We start from the raw sequence: 20569 nt of genomic DNA on the forward strand, positions 1-20569 counted from the left end.
AAATGAAGAGGATAAATACGTAAAAACAGTCCAAATGAAACAATAAATTAACCTAAACTTTTACACACTGGAGAGTTTTCAAGTTGGCATGAATCAAATAGCTTCTGGGGGGCACATGGTAGGCAAGTGCTTCTAGGTGCACTCTATGTATGGTTTTACATAAAGAAGCACCAAATTTTGAGCCGTGGAAAAAAAAAGTGCCTGGGGGCTTGCAGGCAGGGCAGAAATGGCTGTTAATCTGAGCACTGATGGAATAATTGCTTATACCAATGCATTGCTAAATGTCACCATTTGGCAGGCAAGTCTGTACAAAGAAAGAAAACTAAGATAAAACTAGGTCTTTCAACTTGAAAATTATTTTCAGCAATCCTTTTGGCCAACAAAAACCTCTTGGTTTCAACAGAGTACTCTTCGCTGGCATTTTATTAAAATGTCTGCAGCCTAATACAAGACTTCTGTCCCTTTCCTGTCTTAACCTAACCTCTATGATCTTCTTTACTTGTGCAATGTTAATCTGTTCACAAGAAAACTTTACTAGCTCAGGCACTTATGAAACACAATTTTTTTTTTTTTCCATCTAGTTTCAAGAGAATCCAGTCAGGGCTTTTTTTTTTTTTTCTTCCCCAATTCAGACATACTGATGCACTCCTGGATGGTACAGTCCATATATTTCCCAGGAAACTTCTAAATGAGAACAAGTGTGAAGTTTTCAAAAGTTGCTGATGTCAGTTACCAAGCTGCCTTAAACAAAACAAGAGAGAAAAGATAATACCACATTTCCACTTGTGAGGTTTGTGTCTCAAATAGCTTTATTGTTCCTTTGTGGATCTGTAGACATCTGTATGGCTACTTTCAGGGTGCAGAGGTTTAAGCTGACTCTGAAATGAAGGACATTCAGTTACTATTGCAAAAAGTTCAATGCAAACTTAAAAAGCTCCCACTTCTGTCCCCCAGGGTCGGTAAGGTTTACTGTTTGTTCCGCCGCTGGTCTGCTGAGGGCTGGAGGTGGCTGACACCGTTAGGGGCGGGCTGATGGCGGTGGCGGCTGCCACTGCTGCAGCTGCGTTCGGGGGGAGCATGGGGAAGGCCCCCGCGAAGGACAGAGGGAAGCTGTGCGCGGCTGCGGTGGCTGCTGCAGCGGCCGCGTGGACAGTGGCCGAGAGGGACAAGAGAGAGGTGGACAGAGGTGGCACGCAGGGGGCAACGCTGCCCGTTGACGGCATCCGAAGGGCAGAATCGGCGTGGGCAAACGTGGCCGTGAGCAGGGCGGAGCCGTGGGCAGGAGGCACTTCTGAAGCCGTGGAGAGGCGACAAGGCGTTGACTCGGAGGCGTGGAGTCCGTTGGGTTGGAGCAGGGCAGCGGGGAGATGGTGGAAGGCCGCCGCCCAGTGGTGCGGGTGCAGGGGGTGATGGTGGTGGGCCAGTGAGGACGTCATGGCCGCCGCCTCCCGCTGCGAGGCGCACGTGCTGAGATGAGAGACCAGTCGTACCCGCAGGGGATCCGAGGAGTCCAGGCCCTCCACGGAGCTCAGATACCTGGCCACCTCCGTTAAGCACTCCCGGAATCCAATGCTCATGAAGTCCATGGCAAGAGCATGTGCGTCAAAGTAGCCTAGAAGGGGGTTTGAGTGAAGTGGGGGCCAGGGCAGGGAGTGAGAGAAAACGGCACAATTACTGTGAGTAAACACCAACTGTGCTCCTCTCGGCGCTGCAGAAGATTCAAGCGGGATGACGACCCTTTCTGAAAATGTTGCCAGTTATTTATGGTTGTAACTTCTGCAGAAGAAAGTACACTTTGCAATTCACATGTGTGACAAGGCTGGCAATGCTATATACTACAGTTGTTCTTGCAACCAAATACTACGGTGGGGAAAAAAATTAAGAACATCCGTGTTTCAAACACTTCCATAAAAAACCAGGAGGGGATGTCTCTCCTTTTGTACGGTGGGATAGTGAAATTCCCTCGTAAACTTTTGCACGGAAGTACCGAGTTTCAGTCTCTTTGTCTCTGTCACATGAGGTGGAGATTAAAGGGTTTATCTGAAACATCCTCACTCTTGGCATTTGTCACAGAGTTATGAAATGTATCTTAGCAGCTTGAAGACCTTCTTTAAAAATATGCTAGAATCTCTTAATAAACTCAACAATGCTTTTTGACTCAGTGTTTGTTTTTTTTTTTTTTCAAAGTGAAAACATCTTGTCGTTAGTTTGTAACAAAAAGATTTGATGAAAACAAAATGACTTTTTAAAAATCTTGGTTACTAATTTGAAGATCTTACTTTTCTATCATGCAATATCAGGCTGCTTTACTGATATGAGATTACTATACCTCTTTACTTTTCTTAAATTTAAATATATATTTCCTTCAGTGGTTAGCTTACATTTTCCTGGCATCTACCCAGGAAAAAGATGTGCATTAATTTTTCAGTGTGTATGCATGCATGCACAGCCCACATCGAAGGTCACTACCGTAAAAATGGCTGGAGCTGGGTCACATTTAGAAGAATCCCTTTTTATCCACTGATAATATACTGGACAGAAAATAATAAAGTATTTTTATTAATAGTGCCAATTTAGGATAGAATAATAATCAGACAATTGGGGAAATGTCACCACTTTGAATGGGTGACCTCTAATATGTACAGATGCATCTTTTTTCAGATTCTTTCTCATTTGTAACTTTTTTTTTTTTTAGCTATTTTCAAATTAAAAATTTACTCAGTTTTGGGATATGGGTGTATCTAAATGAGAAATACCACAAAGTTATTTTCGTCTAAGGCATTTATATTATCTTTTTCATGTTTCTGTAGATCAAAGTATTACCTGTTTCATTTATCATCCACTAAAAATTAAACCATCTTATTCTGTAATCAAAGCATTTGGAAAATAGTATTCACAATATTCACAGTCCTAAATAAAGTTAGAATATCAACAGAAATTTGGAAGTCCCAAAAACACATCTGAGGCAAAAAATACACCATGAAAACAGTAAAAATAACAGCACAAAGCAGATATAAGAGAATATCATGAAATGTGGGAGATCAGCAACAAAAATAGTTAGCATCCCAGAACTTCAGCTTAGTTAGCAACAAAGTCCCTGGGATTAAGAGGGAAAGCTCTTCCTGAAGACGACGCCTCCGTGGACAGATTTCACATGAGGACCCTCAGGGTTCGTTGCAGGGCATTGCAGGCTTCTAATTTTCATGAGGTAAGGAGGGAGGAAATCAACAGAAGTCAGAGTCCAGAAATGCAGAGGGATCTAGAAATTTAGGTTCCTCTCTAAATTCTCTCTAGAAGCTACCTCAATACCAAGATAGACTATAAAGAATGGAACAACATAATTGGAGCCCCAGGAGCTTCCAAGAATTTTCATGAGCGGATACAAGGTGATCGAAAGTTGTGGTTTGCCAGCTGTATGTTGTTATACGTGGCTGAGTTCTCTGTTGCATATTAAGGAGTATCAATTGTGTAATTCCTATTATGTTGCTGAATGCAGAGGGAAATGGCGACCAACAGCTGTCTCCTGGGAATAGATATTGGGCCAATAATAAAAGCACACGGGGCCATTCCACACCACTTCCTTCATGCCATCACTGTTATGCGGCTTTAAGTGAATAAACTCACAACAACCTTGTGAGGTAGACACTATGGCTGTCATTTTGCAGATGAGAAAACGGGCTCAGCGAGGGTGAGTAGTTTACCTAGGGTCACAGAGCTAATATATGGCAGATCAAGGATTTGAAACCAGGCAACCCAACTGCAGAGTCTATGCCCTTCACCACTGGGAGGCCCCTACAGCAGTTTTGAGTCTTTGATGATGTGAGATCACATTGCCCGCCCCTCCTGTTTAAGGCCCACATTTTCTCCTATGGGATGACCTCTCTAATGACTTGGCAGTCAGGCGACTTGTGTGGAGCTTGTTTGGAAATGTCTGTTCATAAACTATTCTGGGATGAATTTTAGGACTGTTCAGGTAGCCAAGAATAGCAACCAAGAATGGAACTTAGTTTTTATAATAAGGCATAAGAACAATATTACTCTTTAGAAGTATAGCTCATGCCAAATATTTGAAACCCTGATAAGAATTCTTGGCCTTGTGGTGAACAACACCAAGGGAGGCAGAGCAATCAAAAAGCTGTTCCTGCACCATCACTAACTCAACCAGTCTTCTACATCTGAGGTAGCAGGTACAGAGACAAAATCATGGGGCTGGAGGTGCTTTAGAGATCAGAGTGCTAGTGTAGGCCTCACAGTACTGCAGAGCACTTCTGCCTTGGGTTAAAGGTCAAGCAGCAGCCAAGTTGGGCTGGATCACTGGCTTCTACGATTTCATCCAGTTCTCCTCTATTATGTAAGAACTTTTACATCCTATTCTGAGGGTTACATTTTAATGATTAGAAATCACAATTCTATACCCATTCAGGATGGTTTCTAGAGAAGGTGGGCTTCTCTTTAAAGTGTTTACTTCCCACCTAAAAGATTGTGAAGGCCAGTGCTGATGTTTTGTTTTTTAAGTTTACTTATTTTGAGAGAGAGAGAGAGAGAGAGAGAACGAACAAACAGGGGAGGGGAAGAAAGAGAGGGAGAGAGAGAATCCCAGGCAGCTTCCACACCATCAGTGAGGAGCCCAATGTGGGGCTTGAACCCATGTACTGTGAGATCAGGACCCTAGCCAAAACCAAGAGTTGGACACTTAACCAACTGAGTCATCCAGGCACCCCCAGGGCTGATGTTCTAAAGGGCTTCAGGGGCGCCTGGGTGGCTCAGTCGGTTGAGCATCTGACTTCGGCTCAGGTCATGATCTCACAGCTTGTGAGTTCGAGCCCCGCGTCAGGCTCTGTGCTGACAGCTCAGAGCCTGGAGCCTGCTTCTGCTTGTGTCTCCCTCTCTCTCTGCCCGTAACCTACTCACATTCTGTCTCTCTCTCAAAAATAAATAAATATTTAAAAAAATTAAAAAAAAATAAATAAAGGGCTTCAGCAGTATGGCCATACTGGAGTTAAGTACTAAAGTACTTCTATACCAATTGGTAAATAGCTACTTCCCTCCAATGCTTTGCCTCTGCTCTGATCTAGGGCAAACTGTGATACTATGTGATAAGAAGCTAATGCTGAGCAGAGAAGCCTCCAGGATGGAGGGAAGCACTTAGCCCCTGGTGGTACCCTCTCCCAACCCAGTTGTCAAATGTACTGAGTAACAAAAACACTCTTGGTTAAGGTGAATAGCAAAGGCTTGCTTGAAGGCTAAAAACAATACAAAAGGGCAAAATCAAGTCTCAGTAACATGTGAGAAGAAGGATAATAAAATGTGAATAAATTATTACAGCTTTCAGGATCTCGTCTATTTTCAATATAACATGAGGGTCCATCCCCGACCTCTGGATGATTCTAGTACAGAAGATATCTCTCCAGGGCACTGGGCCGGGGGCACCTATTCCTGTTTGCTCTCTGCAGGAATGACTGCTCCATTAGTAGTTTCCAGTCCAGAGAATTACTACCTACACTTCAAATGTTCTGTCTGATCCAAACCCAAGACCAACCAAAATCTGAAAACAATGAAAATAATTCTTAAGTCAATTCCTTTGAAATAGTTGTACTGTATTGAGTCCCAGCCTTGATCTAATGGAGTCTGGGGGAAGGGAAAGAAGAAGAGAAAAAGATTGCCTTTAACCTCCTGTTTATGTTTGGATGTTTGTGTGTTTGTTTTGTCTTTCTGTACAGATTCCAGCATGTGCTTCTGAGGTCCCAAACAAATCTCTGACCAGGCTGCTGTGAATGAAGCTTTACTCCCACAGTATTATGAAAGCAAACACAAGCCCAGGGTCAAGTGCTTCTTTTGTTCCAGAAGTTCTTTCCCACGAGTTCAATCCTGCCATTAGCATTGATTTCTACAGCTTTAATCTGGGACCTCCTATCTCAGCTTGTTAAAGAACTGTTCAACTATGACTTTCCTATAATCTTAGGGGAGGGGAATGAAAAGAGAAAGGCGGAAAGGGGGTAAAAATGAAGTCACCTACTTACCTTTACCCCCAGTTGCCTGAAGCATCTTTAAATGATCTACTGTCATTTGCAGTATTTCGGCTTTCTCTAACTTTGCAGATCCCTGCATAAACAAATCATGAAGTCTTATAAGTCCTATGGAAACTGACTTGGAACATTTTACACTGGATTTTCAATTTTTCTTCTCACTAGAAAAGTCTAAATTTAATTTTTTTCATAGAAAAATCTGAATTCTTTGCAAGCTTTACATGCAAACAATAATTATTATGTCATACCTAATGACAGATATTTGCCAATTTATCATTTAAAGACTAAAAGGCATAACAAATAATTTTTTAATCATATGATTAAACTATACTCCAAAGATCACTCCACTAAAACTATTACACTGCAAAAATGTCAAATCTTGTATCCAATCTCTACCCTATATTGGGGGACATTCAACAGTCTAGATCAGCTGAATCCAACTCTGAAGGTTAAGGAAATAGGATCTTAGAAAATTAGATTTTTCAAAAGTAAAAAGTCCTAGTAAGCCTTTAAGATACACCCCTGGTAAGGAGAACCAAAAACAAAAAAGGGAAGACTTAAGGTTTTTTGGGTTTTTTTTTTTCCCAAAAATTACCAGCAGGTGTCACTGTGAATTCCAAGTTCATAAACAAGAAAGCGTAATTTACTCCTACCTAGTAAGCATCAGAAATGCTTAAAGATTATTTGAACCCTTTAGAACAGTTCTTAATAAAATGCCTTGGGAATATATTTATACGTTCTACTTTTCAAAATAAGGCAACCTCTAGAAACCAACCAAAATACAAATGTGCCACCTTGAACTGCCTCAGAGGACTCGGGTAGCTTCTAATTTCCTGGAAAAACTAATTAAATCAATGTGTCTTTCTCAAAAGGAAACTGAAGTTTTCTTCAAGTTCCTATGCTCTACTTTTTTGTGAAAATTATCAGCACCCTGTACATGGTGAGAGTGCCAGAGTCATTGAAACCGCTAGAAAGAACACTCTTCTAATCACACCGTAACAGGGCCAGCTCGCCAGGGTTGGTAGCCAAGCCTGGCAAATGGGAAAGCCTGTGTTTATGGTAACTAACTGCCAAACAACTGAGGTTAGCTTTTAAGGTTTAAGTCGACATTTAAGAAAAAAAATCTAACAAACTGATGGGAAAAATACTCACCAAATAACTGCAGACATTTCAGTACCCAAAGTGAAAACAGTGATTACTGATGTTTTCATTTTCAGCCTATTGTCATTGAAAATGTTACTAATCAAAACTACAATTTCCACGTTACATTTAGCTTACCAAAGTCGGTTTCAGCATATAGGTATCTTTTTTTTTCTCTCACAAATGTATAATCAAGAGCCTGTTACATCTTGCACTTCTGTCAATATTCACTTTTTCCATCAAGATGTACAGGAGTTTCAGTGAAAGTAATAACAAAATTGCAGTTTCTGGATAATTGCCAAGGGCTTTTGTAGGGCTTGCTGTATAATGTTTGTAGTTCAAGAAGTAAACAACAAAATGACATAAACAAACAACTGCTGTCTTATACGCTATTTGAATTAAATTGAAAGTATTTTCAACAGTGTATGATGCCATATTCTTTGATGAAAGATGCTCTTAGAAATCTGTGCCATTAGCCATTGTGGCAAGAGATATAAAACTTTTCCAAGAAAACAAAGGAAGATTTAAACATTTGGCTTCCTTCTTTTCTAAGTATGCAAAAAAATTTTTTTTTTTTTTGGTAAAGGAATACTTGAATTCTGAAAGAGGGAATTGTTGGCTAGTTTTATTTTTATCAAACTTCCAAAGAGATGCCCCAAATAGAACACCACTCTATTAATCTAGGGATTAAAAATGAAACCAAGTGATTTGGTAAATCAATTTTATTAGTATTACCATTCAGGAACTAGAGCTAGAAATGTTACTTCCTGGACTTTGTTATTTTTAAAATAAAAAGCGCTTTTTTTTTTTTTAGCAGTTTACAAAAAAGTGAAATTTTGTGATATATATATATGTGTGTGTTTGTGTGTGTGTGTGTGTGTGTGTGTGTGTATTTAAAGAGTAAGACATACAGCTGGGTTTTGAACAAAACCACTACTGGTCTTCATAGAAAGAACAGAGAAAGCATGAACACTGTTACCCTTAAGGGAAAATAAGCTGAAGAATGGAAATGTTTTTCAACTTCATGATGGATTATGTTTTTAATAGTTTTGCCACAACAAAGCATTTTATTGAAATAGCTGCTCTGTGCCAGATCAGGGCACATACACCATTATTTTAATGAGCTTTAACAAGAACCCACATTCCCAGATGAGAGAATCAGATTTTCTGAGTCTTTTGGTGGGGTGGTCAGGGGTGAGGGTTGCTTACTTGTTTCTCAAAAGCAGTTGGCACCAGTCGTCTCAACTCCGATAAACTGTTATTTATCCGATCTCGACGCCTTTTCTCTATTATCTATCCCAAAGAAAGCAAAACAACAACAAAACTTTATGAATACACAAATGATAAAATTACTCTTAATGGAGGAACACCACTGTTATACATTAGTCTGAATCACATGAACTAAAAAGAAAAAAAAATCACATACCCCTCTCCTTTTCTTTCTTGCCATAATCTGAGATGTTGTTGTTGGGGAATTCGATCTAATCACAGAGCTAGTACTTTGCCTGTGAAACAGGAACGGTACATCAGGTGCTGCATTAACATAACAATGGTTTCTTCTGGGTACTTCATAGCACCCATTAAATATTGAGTGACTGCACAGCTCAGGTCTATATTATTTTATTCTTAATTCTTACTTTTCTCTTCACATACTTTGTTTTCAGCCCTTATATCTCTTTCCGTGCCTTTTTTTTTTTTTAACAAGTAATCCAGACACCAAATCCATTGGCAAAAACATCCCTCAACTTTTAAGTCTTGCAGTGAAAAAATTACAGGCAGACAGAATGAGAAGTTAGAAATTAGTACTTCCTGGTGCCACTCAAAAATGTTTCTTGAAAATCAGCTAATCTCTAATAGCATCCTTCCTGCACCCTCCTCGTCAGACCCACTAAACAAAGCAAAGCAATTTTAAAATAAAAGCCATGTTTAGCACCACTATCAAACAGATATAAGGTCATCACATGTCAAACTGTTGTCCCTAGATGCAATCTTCAAAATAAACAGAAGTTATCTTACTATCTCAAAACTTCAATTAGACATACCTCACAACAGAAAAAAAAAATGTAATGTTTTGTATACTAATCTTCCAAAAGAATGCCCCAAATTAAATAGGGCACTGACAGGGAAATTAAAATTACATCAACTACTAGGTAAATGTTTTAGTTTGAAAACGAAACTGTAGGTGAGTATCACCCCGTCTTCAAGCTAAGCTTAAATCTCTATAGGGGCTGCAATCAATCTTGAGTTTACTAATGAAAAGGTATTTTATACTGAAAGTTCAATCAATTATCACTTATAACTTTTATGATGCTTTCTAGTTTGTACATGTTTCTCTTCATAATTCGTGTATACTATGCTTCTTTATGTTCTCGAATTCTCCAGGTTCCTGTTATTTGCTCTCTTTCATTTTAGAAATGTTGCACACACCAGGTTCTTATTACCTCACCTTCTCACTTCTGGATCTTATTTCTGAATTAACTGTCTCCCTCAGTCCCACCCCATCTCAACTGGTTTCGTCTTTCACAAGGCTTCTTCTGTTTTTCAGATCTCATTTTTTTAAGATGACACACGCTTTAAAAATAATTAAAAGATACTTTGGAAACGCTTCCTGTAAATATCTTTGCTGTTGCTGATTTCACGCTTTGGCTTGTGCTTACGAGAATAACGATGTGGAAAGAAAACCAGTATTCCAAAGGTAGGAAGAATTTTGCTCTTTGAGTGACAGCTGCAGATAAATAATTAAGGAGCTTGTGGGGATGCCAATTAGAAGCAATTATCATTTGACCCGCCTTGGCACTAAAATGCCTCGGTAATCTCCCTCTGTCACTGGAAAGTGGAGGTCTGGCTTCTGTGATCACGACTCCGATCTTTTCCAGACTTAACAGCAAGCAGTCGAAGAGATGATCTACGCCCGAAACGATCCGTCACTCACTCTCCCGTAAACCCACTCACACACGGCCAACGGAAAGCTTAACCTCCTTAGCCTTAACATCGCAAACTACTTTACTGTCTCCAAAAGGCAAGTCATCATTTTAGGCTCTTGAAAAATTAAAAAAAAAAAAATTCAATCTGTTTTGTTCTTCACCTGGCCCATCCTTAAAGTGCTCCCACAGTTTCAGAGGCGGGGGCGTCGCCCGTCGCCAGCCGGTCAGCTTGCCTAACGCTGACAGCCTGGGACCCTCCCTCGCCAACTCCTGCGCAGTCTTTCAGTCGCGTCCCCTTTCCTCTCCGCCCCACCCCTGGTGTGAAAGCCGACATCCCCCGCCCCACCCCAACGCACGCTCCGTGAGCGCCCACCGCTCAAAATTTCCCGGGCAAAACTTTCCCCGTTATGTTAGGACGCCGCGGAGAGGAGCGTTGGGATTTCCAAGGAGCCGCTCGCGCACAAAGCTCCCCGACGCCTCGGGCTCCGGGCAGTTCCCGTCGAGCCCGCGCTCACCCCGAGTAATTGTTCTCGCTCCCCACGTCGATGGTCTCGTCCATGTCGCTCTCGGAGGTCGTCTCCTCGCAAGGGCGCTTCATCGCGGCGAAGACGGCGCTGGGCACAGCCCAGCCCGAGCCACCGACGCCGAGCGGGGCGCAGCGCCCTCCCTGCCTGCCTCCTCCCTTCCTCCCTCCCTCTCTGGGCCCGGGCAGGCGCGGCTCCCGCGGCGGCGCGGTCGGCTCCTCGCGGCTCTTTCCCACGCCGCAGCCGAGCTCGGCCGCAAGAACCGGCGCCGGCCACGCCCCTCCGCGCGGGCGGGGCCACCTCGCGCGCCTCCCGCGCGCAGGCCCCGGCCGCCCCGCCGGGTTCCGCCTCCTCGGGGTCGGCGTGGCCCGCGATTGGTTGGGGCGGAGGGGCGGGGCCGCGCTCGCCAATGCTCGCGGCGGAGGCTTCTGCAGAGGCGTGGGAACGCGGCCGCGCACCTGGGGTCCGGGAGCTGCGCGCGGGCGGGAGAGGCAGCGGCGAGCCTAAGCGTGAGGTTGAAAGCTCCCGCTAGGGCGGCACGCGGACGTGGGCGCGAGCGCGGCGAGAGAAGGCCGCTGAGGGGCGGGCTCCGGACCTCGGGTTTCGGCCCTCCTCCACACACCCCCCCCCCCACAGTCTGACGGTGAAGTTTCTGTCTTGTGTTTAAAGAATAACTCCAAGCGCGTGGCTGAGTGTGAGCGAGCGTGTAGTGACGTTGGGAGGCGCCGTGGCTTAACCGAACCGCCCCACTCGGCCGTCCCTCGTCTGGACCAAAACTGCTGACTGGCTGACCCTGACGGTCACATTTGCCCTCTGGGGTTTTAGAAAACCTTAAATGAAAGTTGCTTTTCTCCCTGGCAACTCCCGAGGCTGCTTCCGCGGCCTCTGGGCTGTGGACAGATAAGGACGTGAGTTTCCCCGACCAGGTACTTAACCGCTGGCTGTCGGAGGGTCTGAGGTCGGCTACCATGTGACGTTCGCTTTGCTCTAAATCAGTTATTTCCATTTGGCCACAGGGGCCTTGGGTAGTAGACTCCGCTGAGTAGACCGTGAGCCGGAGTTGTGTCTCCTCCGGCGGCGGGAAAGACTAGAGCAATGGTGCAGGTATTTCAGGACACACTTTTAGTAGTTTTTCAACTTCGAGGTTTTCGGGCTTGGATTATCCGGATGATGGCAGTTCTCCGCTCCCCTTGGTGTGTGCCGTCGCAGCGGCAGAGTTCATTAGAATCCCGAACGTGAAAAAACCGCGCTTGGAAAATCAGTTTGTTTTCTAAAGGACGAATTCGTGTCCTGTGTTCAGTGCATTAGGCAACGTGGGTTGTAAAAACGACAGAAGTGCTTGGAAAACATGTTTTTAAGCGGCTCTTCCCCTGTGTTGCGGGGCTCGGAGAGGCTACGCCGACGTGCCTCGGCGAGGGCAGGAGCTGGGCAGACCCAGAGCGAGAGGCGGCGTCGGCTCGCCCGCCCCGGCGCCGCGGTACCGGGAGGCGGGCGGCGGGTTGGTCGCGGGCGAGCCGGAGGCTCCTTGCTCCGGGACAGCTCCGTGCTTAGTGGAGAAACGGCTCTGAGAAAGGGGCGTCTGTCATTCATCACAAGCCTCAGCCACGGACGGATTCCTGATTTTCTAGGGATCTGATTAGGGCGTCCCTTTGACACTCCATTCTGTCCCCACACAAGACCGGCGCGGGGCGGGGAGGAGGAGAGGAAAGGATGAGACGGGAAAAGACTGGGCCCGGGCGGGGGTTGGGCGGGGGAGAGCGGGAAGGACGTGCAGCCAGCGTGTTAAGCCCTCATTAAAACACAAAACCCCTTCCCCACACGCCCTCGTTTCTTTTGTGCGGTCCCCACCGCGGTGCCTGCAATAACCGTGTGAACAGAAATCCAAAACGTTTCATCCTGACTTCTGAAACTTAACCCCAGGCAAAGCACACAGTCGGCGGGGGCCGAGCGGGCCCTGGTGGGCTGGACCAGGTCAGCTCAGGACGCCCGGGACGCGGGGGTGGGGGGCGATGACCCCCCCCCCCCCCCCGCCCAATTCGGCCGTCGGCCTCAGGGCGGGAGCCCAATCCGCGCGGGTCTCTGGCCCTGTGCTGGTCTGCAGTGGCTGAGTAGCTGGGCACGCCGAACGCAGCTGAGCCGGCCCGCATCCCTCGGGCTCTCGGACCTCCCCTACGCCACTCAGCTCCAGATCCCCGCAGGCCTGCGGGGCTGAGCCCGACGCGCGTGTTGTCCGCCCCGCATCCAAGGAGGATGTGCCAATGACCTGTCCGCTCAGGCCACAGGTGAACGCGCTGCAGCAGGCCTGGCGCGAACTCAACCTTCACAACTTTCAGAGAGGGCTGCACGTCTTTCTAAAAACAAATGCCTACAGGTGCAATTAACGTTTGCCACGAGAGCAAGTAATCCCGCGCTTCTAAACGCCAGAGGCAAAACCTGAGATTGTCACTGAAAAAAAAATAGAGTTCATTCTCACTATATTAGTGCATTTGATTACTATAATTGTGAAAAATTGCAAAGAGGAAAATGGTTTGCTTGCAATAAAGTAGCAACTACTTATATATAGTTTTTCCATATTTGCCTTTGAAGACTTAACTGTTCTAACGTGTTGTAAAAAATACAGCACGGAAAAGCACACGCGGATTTAATGTCGATTATTATTATTATTTTTATTTTTATTTTTACAAAGAGAGTCATATATTAAAACCTTTTGGAAAACCGCTGGCACATGGTAAGCGCTGTATAAGTCTTTTAAATTAGAATGCTTAAGACCAAAGACCTCGGTGTTTTTAACACTGTCATAAGCATTATATGCTCACTTATATGCAAAATACTTAATAGCAATTAGGAAGCATAGGATTTTTCAATCAGGTCTTTTATTTCCCTCAAGTATCCTATTTGACTATCTCCTGGTTAGGCGTCTTGCCTGATCTGCCTTCCACTGAAAGTGACTCTCAGGTCAGAGGAGGAAACAGAAGGAGGAAACTCTTTAAAACGCCCCAGTTTGCTTAGGAACGGTTGTGGATTGTCGGGGGCTGGAGGGGGCTGGAGGGGTGGCCAGTGCGGAGAGAAAGAAAAGAGAATGAGAGAGCGGCGGGATTTCAAGCCTCAACGCCCCTCCGCTACATGCTTTTCAGCGAAAGTTGGTTGAAGGCTTACTAAGAGCCGGGGCAGAAGAAAAGATGTCCGATTGCAGAGCAAACCGCGGTTCTTTCCTTTTCAGAGATTTGTACAATGAGATAATGAGACCCAAAGATATGAAGGACTTTCCTAGAAACGAAATGCCATTAGGAGAGAAAGCCCAGAGCGACGGATCTAAAGGGAATGGAGGAGGGGAGAATCTGCCGTCTTCCCGAAATTGGTCATCTAGCTCATGTTTTGTGCTTATGTGATTTAGCTCACTTAAAGACATGAGAGTGAGATATCGAAAGCCAAGATCTGGAAACCTCAGACTCAATGGCCCTGATCCCCTTCCCCAGTTCTTCTCCCACCCATTTAATTTTACAGCTGTTTAAATTACAATTTTTGTACTTGTATTAATAAGTTTGGTGGTATTGACCTAGTTTTATCTTGTCCCACAAAATTTGAGTTTTCTTGCACAAATTAATGAAGTGATTGCTTTGCTGTAATTCTGAAATTCTCCTGGCAGTATTTTGGAAAGGAACCTGGGAATTAAAAAAAAAATCTTCTTGGTCTGCTTTTTTGTTCATTAGAGCACTCTAATGTTTCAAAATCACTTGTCACATGTTTTGCTATTTGTGACTTCTTTGAATCCTTTGAGGTGCTCCTTACAATTACTTAAAAAGTATCTGCCATTCCAATGTTTGGCTTCTCTTAAGTCACCAAGGCATGGCACCATTTTAAAAAAATGTTTAATTTAGTTCTCAGTGAGATTGCAGGCAGTTCTGTTATGTAAAGACTTTTATGTTAGTCTGAGAAACCTAAGTGCACAGAGTTCAAATCGAGCAGTCTAATTTTTTGCCCTATCTGAAATACGTATTATAATTATTTACACAGCTTTCTCTTGCAAGGGGAAGATAAACAGGTTGCTGAGAAGTGGTAGTCTATTTGCAATTGCTGGGGCAGGTGACCAGCACGTGCATCTGTGGGCAGCTTTGTTGGGCTGCCCTCCCTGACTACAGGGCTATTGTGAGCTGGCAATGCTTTAAAGTGTGTGAAAAAGCTGCCCCCTGAGAGTGGAGGCCAAGGGCAAGATCCTTGTAAATTTTAATACCTTTCTCAACATCAGGCTGGCAGAAGGCAGGCCAACCGAGGGTCATGTAAGACAGAACACATGTTAGGAAGGCACTAAAGTAAAACAAAGCTGAAAGCAAGTGCCAATTTAGGCCCACCAACCTTGAAGTCATTGATAAAAGGGAAATGCTTTACTAGCTAACAATTATTTTTGCCTAGCCACATAAAGTACATCATATTTCTTGGCTTGTCCCAAGTGGTGCTACTTACTTATTTGTTACATCAAAAACTCTGAGGTAGGAAATCTTATACCCAAAGCCCCCTTTCTTAGAAGTTAGAATGTTTAAATTGATTTGTTATTAACGGGTAATTTATTTAAAAGCTTTTATTTCAGGAATGGTGTTATTAGTTCTTAGAACATGCCCAGGAATAGAGGCTGGTTTTATTGCTAGACCCTTGAGGAGAAGGTTGTATAATTAGGTAACTAGTTTTCCATATCCCTGTAAGCAACAGTCAAAAGATAACTTCACCCACTCTAATCAACTTGTTCTTTGTGAGGGCTAAATTGATGTTGGGCAGGCTTTTCTTTCAAGGAAATTCTTTTAAATTTCTGTTTTCTTGAAGTTGGTTTGACTGCGAGATATTTTTTTCCTCTTTAAGGATAGAGTTAGTAAGGATATATTCACTTCTCTCATGGAAGAAACCTTTTAACTAACTGCATGCCCATCCTCTAGAGTATGGCCTGACACGTACTGGGTGTACAATAAATGGTTTGAAATGAAATCCTTTTTGAAACCAACGAACTCCCTACTTCTTTCCATATATATAGAATTTAAATACATTGGCATAAGTAACTAGAAATAAACAACCATGAATTTAAACACCAGGAAAGCATTTACTGTTAATGGGACCTTAGTTTAGCCCAGAGCTTCCTGGCAGCCAAGTCAGAAAGAGAAACATAGTGTTTTCTAATTCTTGTAACCAGAAAAGAGGAAGCACATCTGTTTTTCAATAAAGAAAAACTTTATCCAGCAGCTGAATTCTAAAAGAACTACATGATTGCTGTGTTCACAACTTAAGAAATTTTATTTAAAACAATTATACTTTGTCTAAAATTCTCTTCCAAGTATTATATTAATTATAAAATGAACAATAACATTCATATTATGCAAAAAATGAAGACAATAGTTTATCTACTAATAGCCCAATAAGCCATCTACTACGCTCTCAAGAGTAAATAATTGCCATTAATAGGACCTGTGCCTCAAAGAGTTTCAAAAGTCTGGATTCTCCACAGTAAAGTTTCTGCTTTCAGTTTTAGAAAAAAAAAAATATATCAAAGATTCGTGGATCTGGTTGGTTGGCATTATTTGATGAAAGTGAAAGAAAGAAACTCTACATGTTTCTGAAATATCAATTTCTGTGGAAAAATAGAAGAGTAAAATTATTTCCCACTAGAATGCAAATGAACACCTATATTTTCTTAACATTTTTATTGGAACATTTTATTAGATGTGTGCATATTTATGCCCTTATCTGCTTATTTAAAAATTGATAGATGACTTTATGGAGAGGAGAACTCTGCTAGGTTGGAAATAAGAACTTGCTAATTTTAGATTTTCTGTGGAAAAAAAATAACAGGCTATTTTTGGACCTTCATGCTTTGCAAACCTATTGAAGTGCATACTTTATGAGAAACATAGAAAAATAACAAGTTTTTTTCCCCCCCAAGACAGGGCTGTATTGGTTTTAGCAGATTCTGGTTACCCAGAATTTAAGTAATTCTGGGTATCTATTGGTTGAAAGGCAAAGCACAGAAGTTTAAAAAAAAAATTTCTGCCTTTAGCTTTCAAAATAATTCAATGTAGTAATGTAAGAATTGGAGATATAGTTTTTAGAGATAGATTTTGGTTTCAAGTAATAGCTCATTCCATTTCTAGGAAGTGAATACTTTAAAGAAAATAACAGTTCTTTTAGGACTTTAGCATTCATTGGTGCAACACAACCTGTTTGGAAACAAAATGTCACGGTGCTTGGTAGAGAGCAATCACGCTCAGCTGCAGCGTGCAGAGAGGCTGTGTACTGTGCCTTGACTATGTAAGAAAGGTGCATCTTGAATATGTAGGAAAGGTGTTTCCATAGCACTTTTAATCTGAGAATTCGAGGGCTTCATTGAATCATGCATGAATCAAAACTCACAGCGTTGTAGGATTTACTTGTCAGCGCTCGATATCAAGATTTTGCTAGAATGGTCTCAACAGGAACATTCATAATGTCTGAAAATAGGTCAAGATATGAATAGGAAATAGAAGACCCATACAAACATTGTTTATGGGTACTTAACACGTATACCTATCTACAAGTAGATAGAAGTGTCTATATGCAGATTGATATAAAAAGCACAAAGTAATGAAAAGTTTTTAAATGGACATGATTGTTAGTAAATAAAAGGCTATGGTAATATCTGGCATAGAGCAGATATTCAAGTCAGGAAAGTGCAGCATTGTATAATTAAACCACCATTTGTAAGCCAATTTAAAAATTTTGTAAGTTTATTTTCTTTATTTCTGAAAATTGCAATCATTGTATTCAAGTTTATTTTATTTTATTTTAGATACTGAAATACCTTGTCTTTTGTCTATTCTATTGTGTATTTTTTTGTGTATTTTCTAAGTCTCTTAGAAAAGCAGACTTTTGTATTTTGAAGCTCTTGGTGCAGGGGAATAAGATTGTTATATTAAAAGGTTGGGAGAGTGATTTTTTTCTGGTGTTCAGGTGAAACACCTGAGAAATCATGCTCTGCTTGTGTGAACCCATGAAATATTGATAAACTGACTATATTTGTTTGCATGATTCTAGTTGTGATAACAAAGGTGTGAACAAAATTTAAAATTGAAAAAAATCCAACGACGATTTAATGTGTTTGTATGAATTGGGAAAAGAATGTCCATACTTTGATTTTTGCAGTGAAATACTGTTCTCATTCAAAAATGTAGTTTGAGAACTAATATGTTGGGAACATCAGAGTGGGGGCTAAGTAAACAGAACTGTGGGGGCGGGGGGAATTATCTAAAAATGAAACCAAAGAGATTGTGAACAGAGATCACTGACAGAATTGTTAGTTTGTATACTTGAAAGTAATGAGACTCACTCATTAATCCTGCCTGATTTTTCAGACTGTGCCGGTCTTAAATTCGTTCTCATTTCCAGGCCACTGATGTACTGAATACCTACTTTGAGCAGTGCTCCCTGTTAAGCAGTGTGGGTAATACCTGGTGAATAAGACTTAATTTCCACTCTCAGGAAATAGCAGGAGAAATAATATAGGAGTCTAAACACAAAGAACTGTTACACAAGATGGGATTTATTTAAGGCCAAAGTAAAAGAAAAACTGCATGCTATGGACATAAAGCAAAAAATTCATTTTTCTTTTCTTTTTTTCTTTTTTTACAGTTTGTTTATTTATTTATTTATTTATTTATTTATTTATTTATTTATTTATTTTGAGAGAGAAGGAGAGAGAGAGCACTCACACGAGCAGGAGAGGGGCAGAGAGAGAGAGAGGGGGAGAGAAAGATTATACCAAGCAGGTTCCCTGATGTTAGCCCCACTCAGGCTCAATTTCAGAACTGTGAGATCATGAGATCATGATCTGAGTCAAAATCCAGGGTTGAAAACTTAACCAGCTGAGTCACACAGGCACCCCAATGAAAATTCGTTTTTAAAGGGAGATTTCATGAGTGGTAGTTCCCAAATTTTGGGGTAGAATTAGAGGGAAGCAATGATGTTGGAAGGGTGGGGGTGACCCAAGGATATTTGTCTTCAATTTCCACTTATATAATAAGCACGATTTTCATTTAGAGATTATTGGGATGTCTTTGTATTGCTGTCAAACATTAGGAGGAGGATTGTCTAATCCCTTATCTATCCCTTGGTACAATCATGGGAATAAGAGAAAAAGTGGCATTTGAGCAAAGTTTTGAAGGATGTCTGGAATAGCTACAATCTTAAATACACTTTCTTGGGGAGGGATCAGCATTTGCAAAGATACACGGAAGCTGAAGAAGCAGGTGAATCTTAGGAAAAGAGGTGATCCTTAGCTGGAGTGTAGGATATGGAGGAAAGGTGGGTAGAAGGGAGAGAGTTGTGTTGGGGAAATGAATTAGGTTGTATCCAAACCATGGAAAAGCTTGCCTGCCAAGCTGGGTATCTTGAAGTCATTTGAGAGTTACTGGAGGTTAAGAGAAATGACGTGTTCAGATCTGTAATTCATTAGATTGATCCAATCAAGTTTCTTCCTTGTTTTAGTTGTCATCACTAATTTGAATCAAAAACATTGTAGTAGAAGAAAAATTCCAGGAAAATTTGTCCTTCTAAGTGGAATTTTTGATATTCATTGTTTCTCTGCATAAGTCTTTATGCCACTGGATGAGCATTGTCACGACTGTTAACTTGGCCTTCAGGAAACTCAGTTTTTCTATAGGTTACTTGGGTTTATTTAAAATGACCCAATTTAGATGAAAGAACATGTTCACTGTCTATTTTGTGGAGAATTTACGGAATTATGCCGTGACTTACACATCAATATTTACAGATTTGTTTTAAAATCTGCCATGTCATTATTAAAATAAGCATAGGGTTATACTCTTAAGGATTAAGAGAATTTTCGAAACGTGAGATTTTCAGCTTTATTGACTTCAGAGTAACCTATGGCACATGAACACTGCTAGCTAACTCAGATTTATCCAGATTAAATACTTGCAGTGAAAGATTGAGCCCTGATTCCTTCCTGCTACTTTCCTTCTGAAAGAGAAAAATAGGATACAGTTACTTTTCTACAGGCTACCATAAATATTTAAGGATATTACAATTGAGGTGTCCTTTAACTGTTTTTAGACTCGTATTGTTACATTCTTCCCTGAAAGGCCTTGTCAAAATAAAAGAAACTTGCATCTAAATATTGAATATTCAATCAGTAAACAACAATAATGTTTAAGAAGGAAATGCAAGACAGCCTTAAAATAGTGATTTTCTTTTAGTCACTGTATTACAGGTAAGAATAAAACAAAGCTCCTTTTAGTGAATAAAGGTTAACAAGGTGGGGCCCTTATTGAATCAGAGCGCAAAACTTGCTGTGCTGAGATTTGCCATCAGATACTACTTTATGTCCATCTCCAATCCATTGATCAATCATCTAGTGAGCTCTTTAAGGAATTCAACAGCAGTGTAACATGCGATTTGCGGGGGGGGGGGGGGGGGGGGGGGGACTTCCTATCCAGAAAATACATTAGTGGTTGGAATAGCTGCCATTTATCAAGGGCTTGCTTTGTGCCAGTTAGCTAACAAAGCACTACGTGGATTCATTTATTAAATCCTTACCAGAACTCCTTGAGGTAGGACAATCATTATCTTTATTTTACTGGTGAGAAATCAAACCCAGTGAGGTTAAATAACTGCCCAAGGTTTTATGAGTATTAAGTGGTAGAGTCAGGTTTGACGCAGGAAATCCAAAACTGGGCCAGTGCTCTACCCACTGGATATTGCCTCCAAAAAGGATGCATCTGGCACAGACAGTGCAAACAGGTAGAGGCAATGCAGTTTGAGAAAAATTTGTTTCCCAAAGACCATTTATAAATGTATTGTTTGGGCCAAATCTCATAGCAACTATGTAATACATGGTAGGTTTTTTTGTTTTTGTTTTTTGGTTTGGTTTGGGGTGTGTGTGTGTGTGTTTGTTTGTTTGTTTGTTTGTTTTGAGGGTCTA

General features: G+C 41.9%; 1 protein-coding gene across 1 annotated transcript; it reads right to left on the reverse strand.

The window, feature by feature from the left end:
* Nucleotides 1–628: 628 nt before the first annotated feature.
* Nucleotides 629–10777, reverse strand: HEY2 (hes related family bHLH transcription factor with YRPW motif 2). Its single transcript, XM_047102814.1, has 5 exons — nucleotides 10606–10777; nucleotides 8593–8671; nucleotides 8376–8459; nucleotides 6021–6102; nucleotides 629–1612 (listed from the first exon to the last, which is right to left on the reverse strand). The coding sequence occupies exons 1-5, from the start codon at nucleotides 10686–10688 to the stop codon at nucleotides 927–929; spliced, it is 1014 nt and encodes a 337-aa protein (XP_046958770.1). The 5' UTR covers nucleotides 10689–10777; the 3' UTR covers nucleotides 629–926.
* Between the last annotated feature and the right edge of the window lie 9792 nt (nucleotides 10778–20569).

The sequence above is a fragment of the Lynx rufus genome, unplaced genomic scaffold, assembly GCF_022079265.1.
Source record: "Lynx rufus isolate CCGP_SWC_20201006 ecotype Redwood Valley unplaced genomic scaffold, mLynRuf1.p SCAF_6, whole genome shotgun sequence".
In the NCBI taxonomy this organism is placed as follows: Eukaryota; Metazoa; Chordata; class Mammalia; order Carnivora; family Felidae; genus Lynx; species Lynx rufus.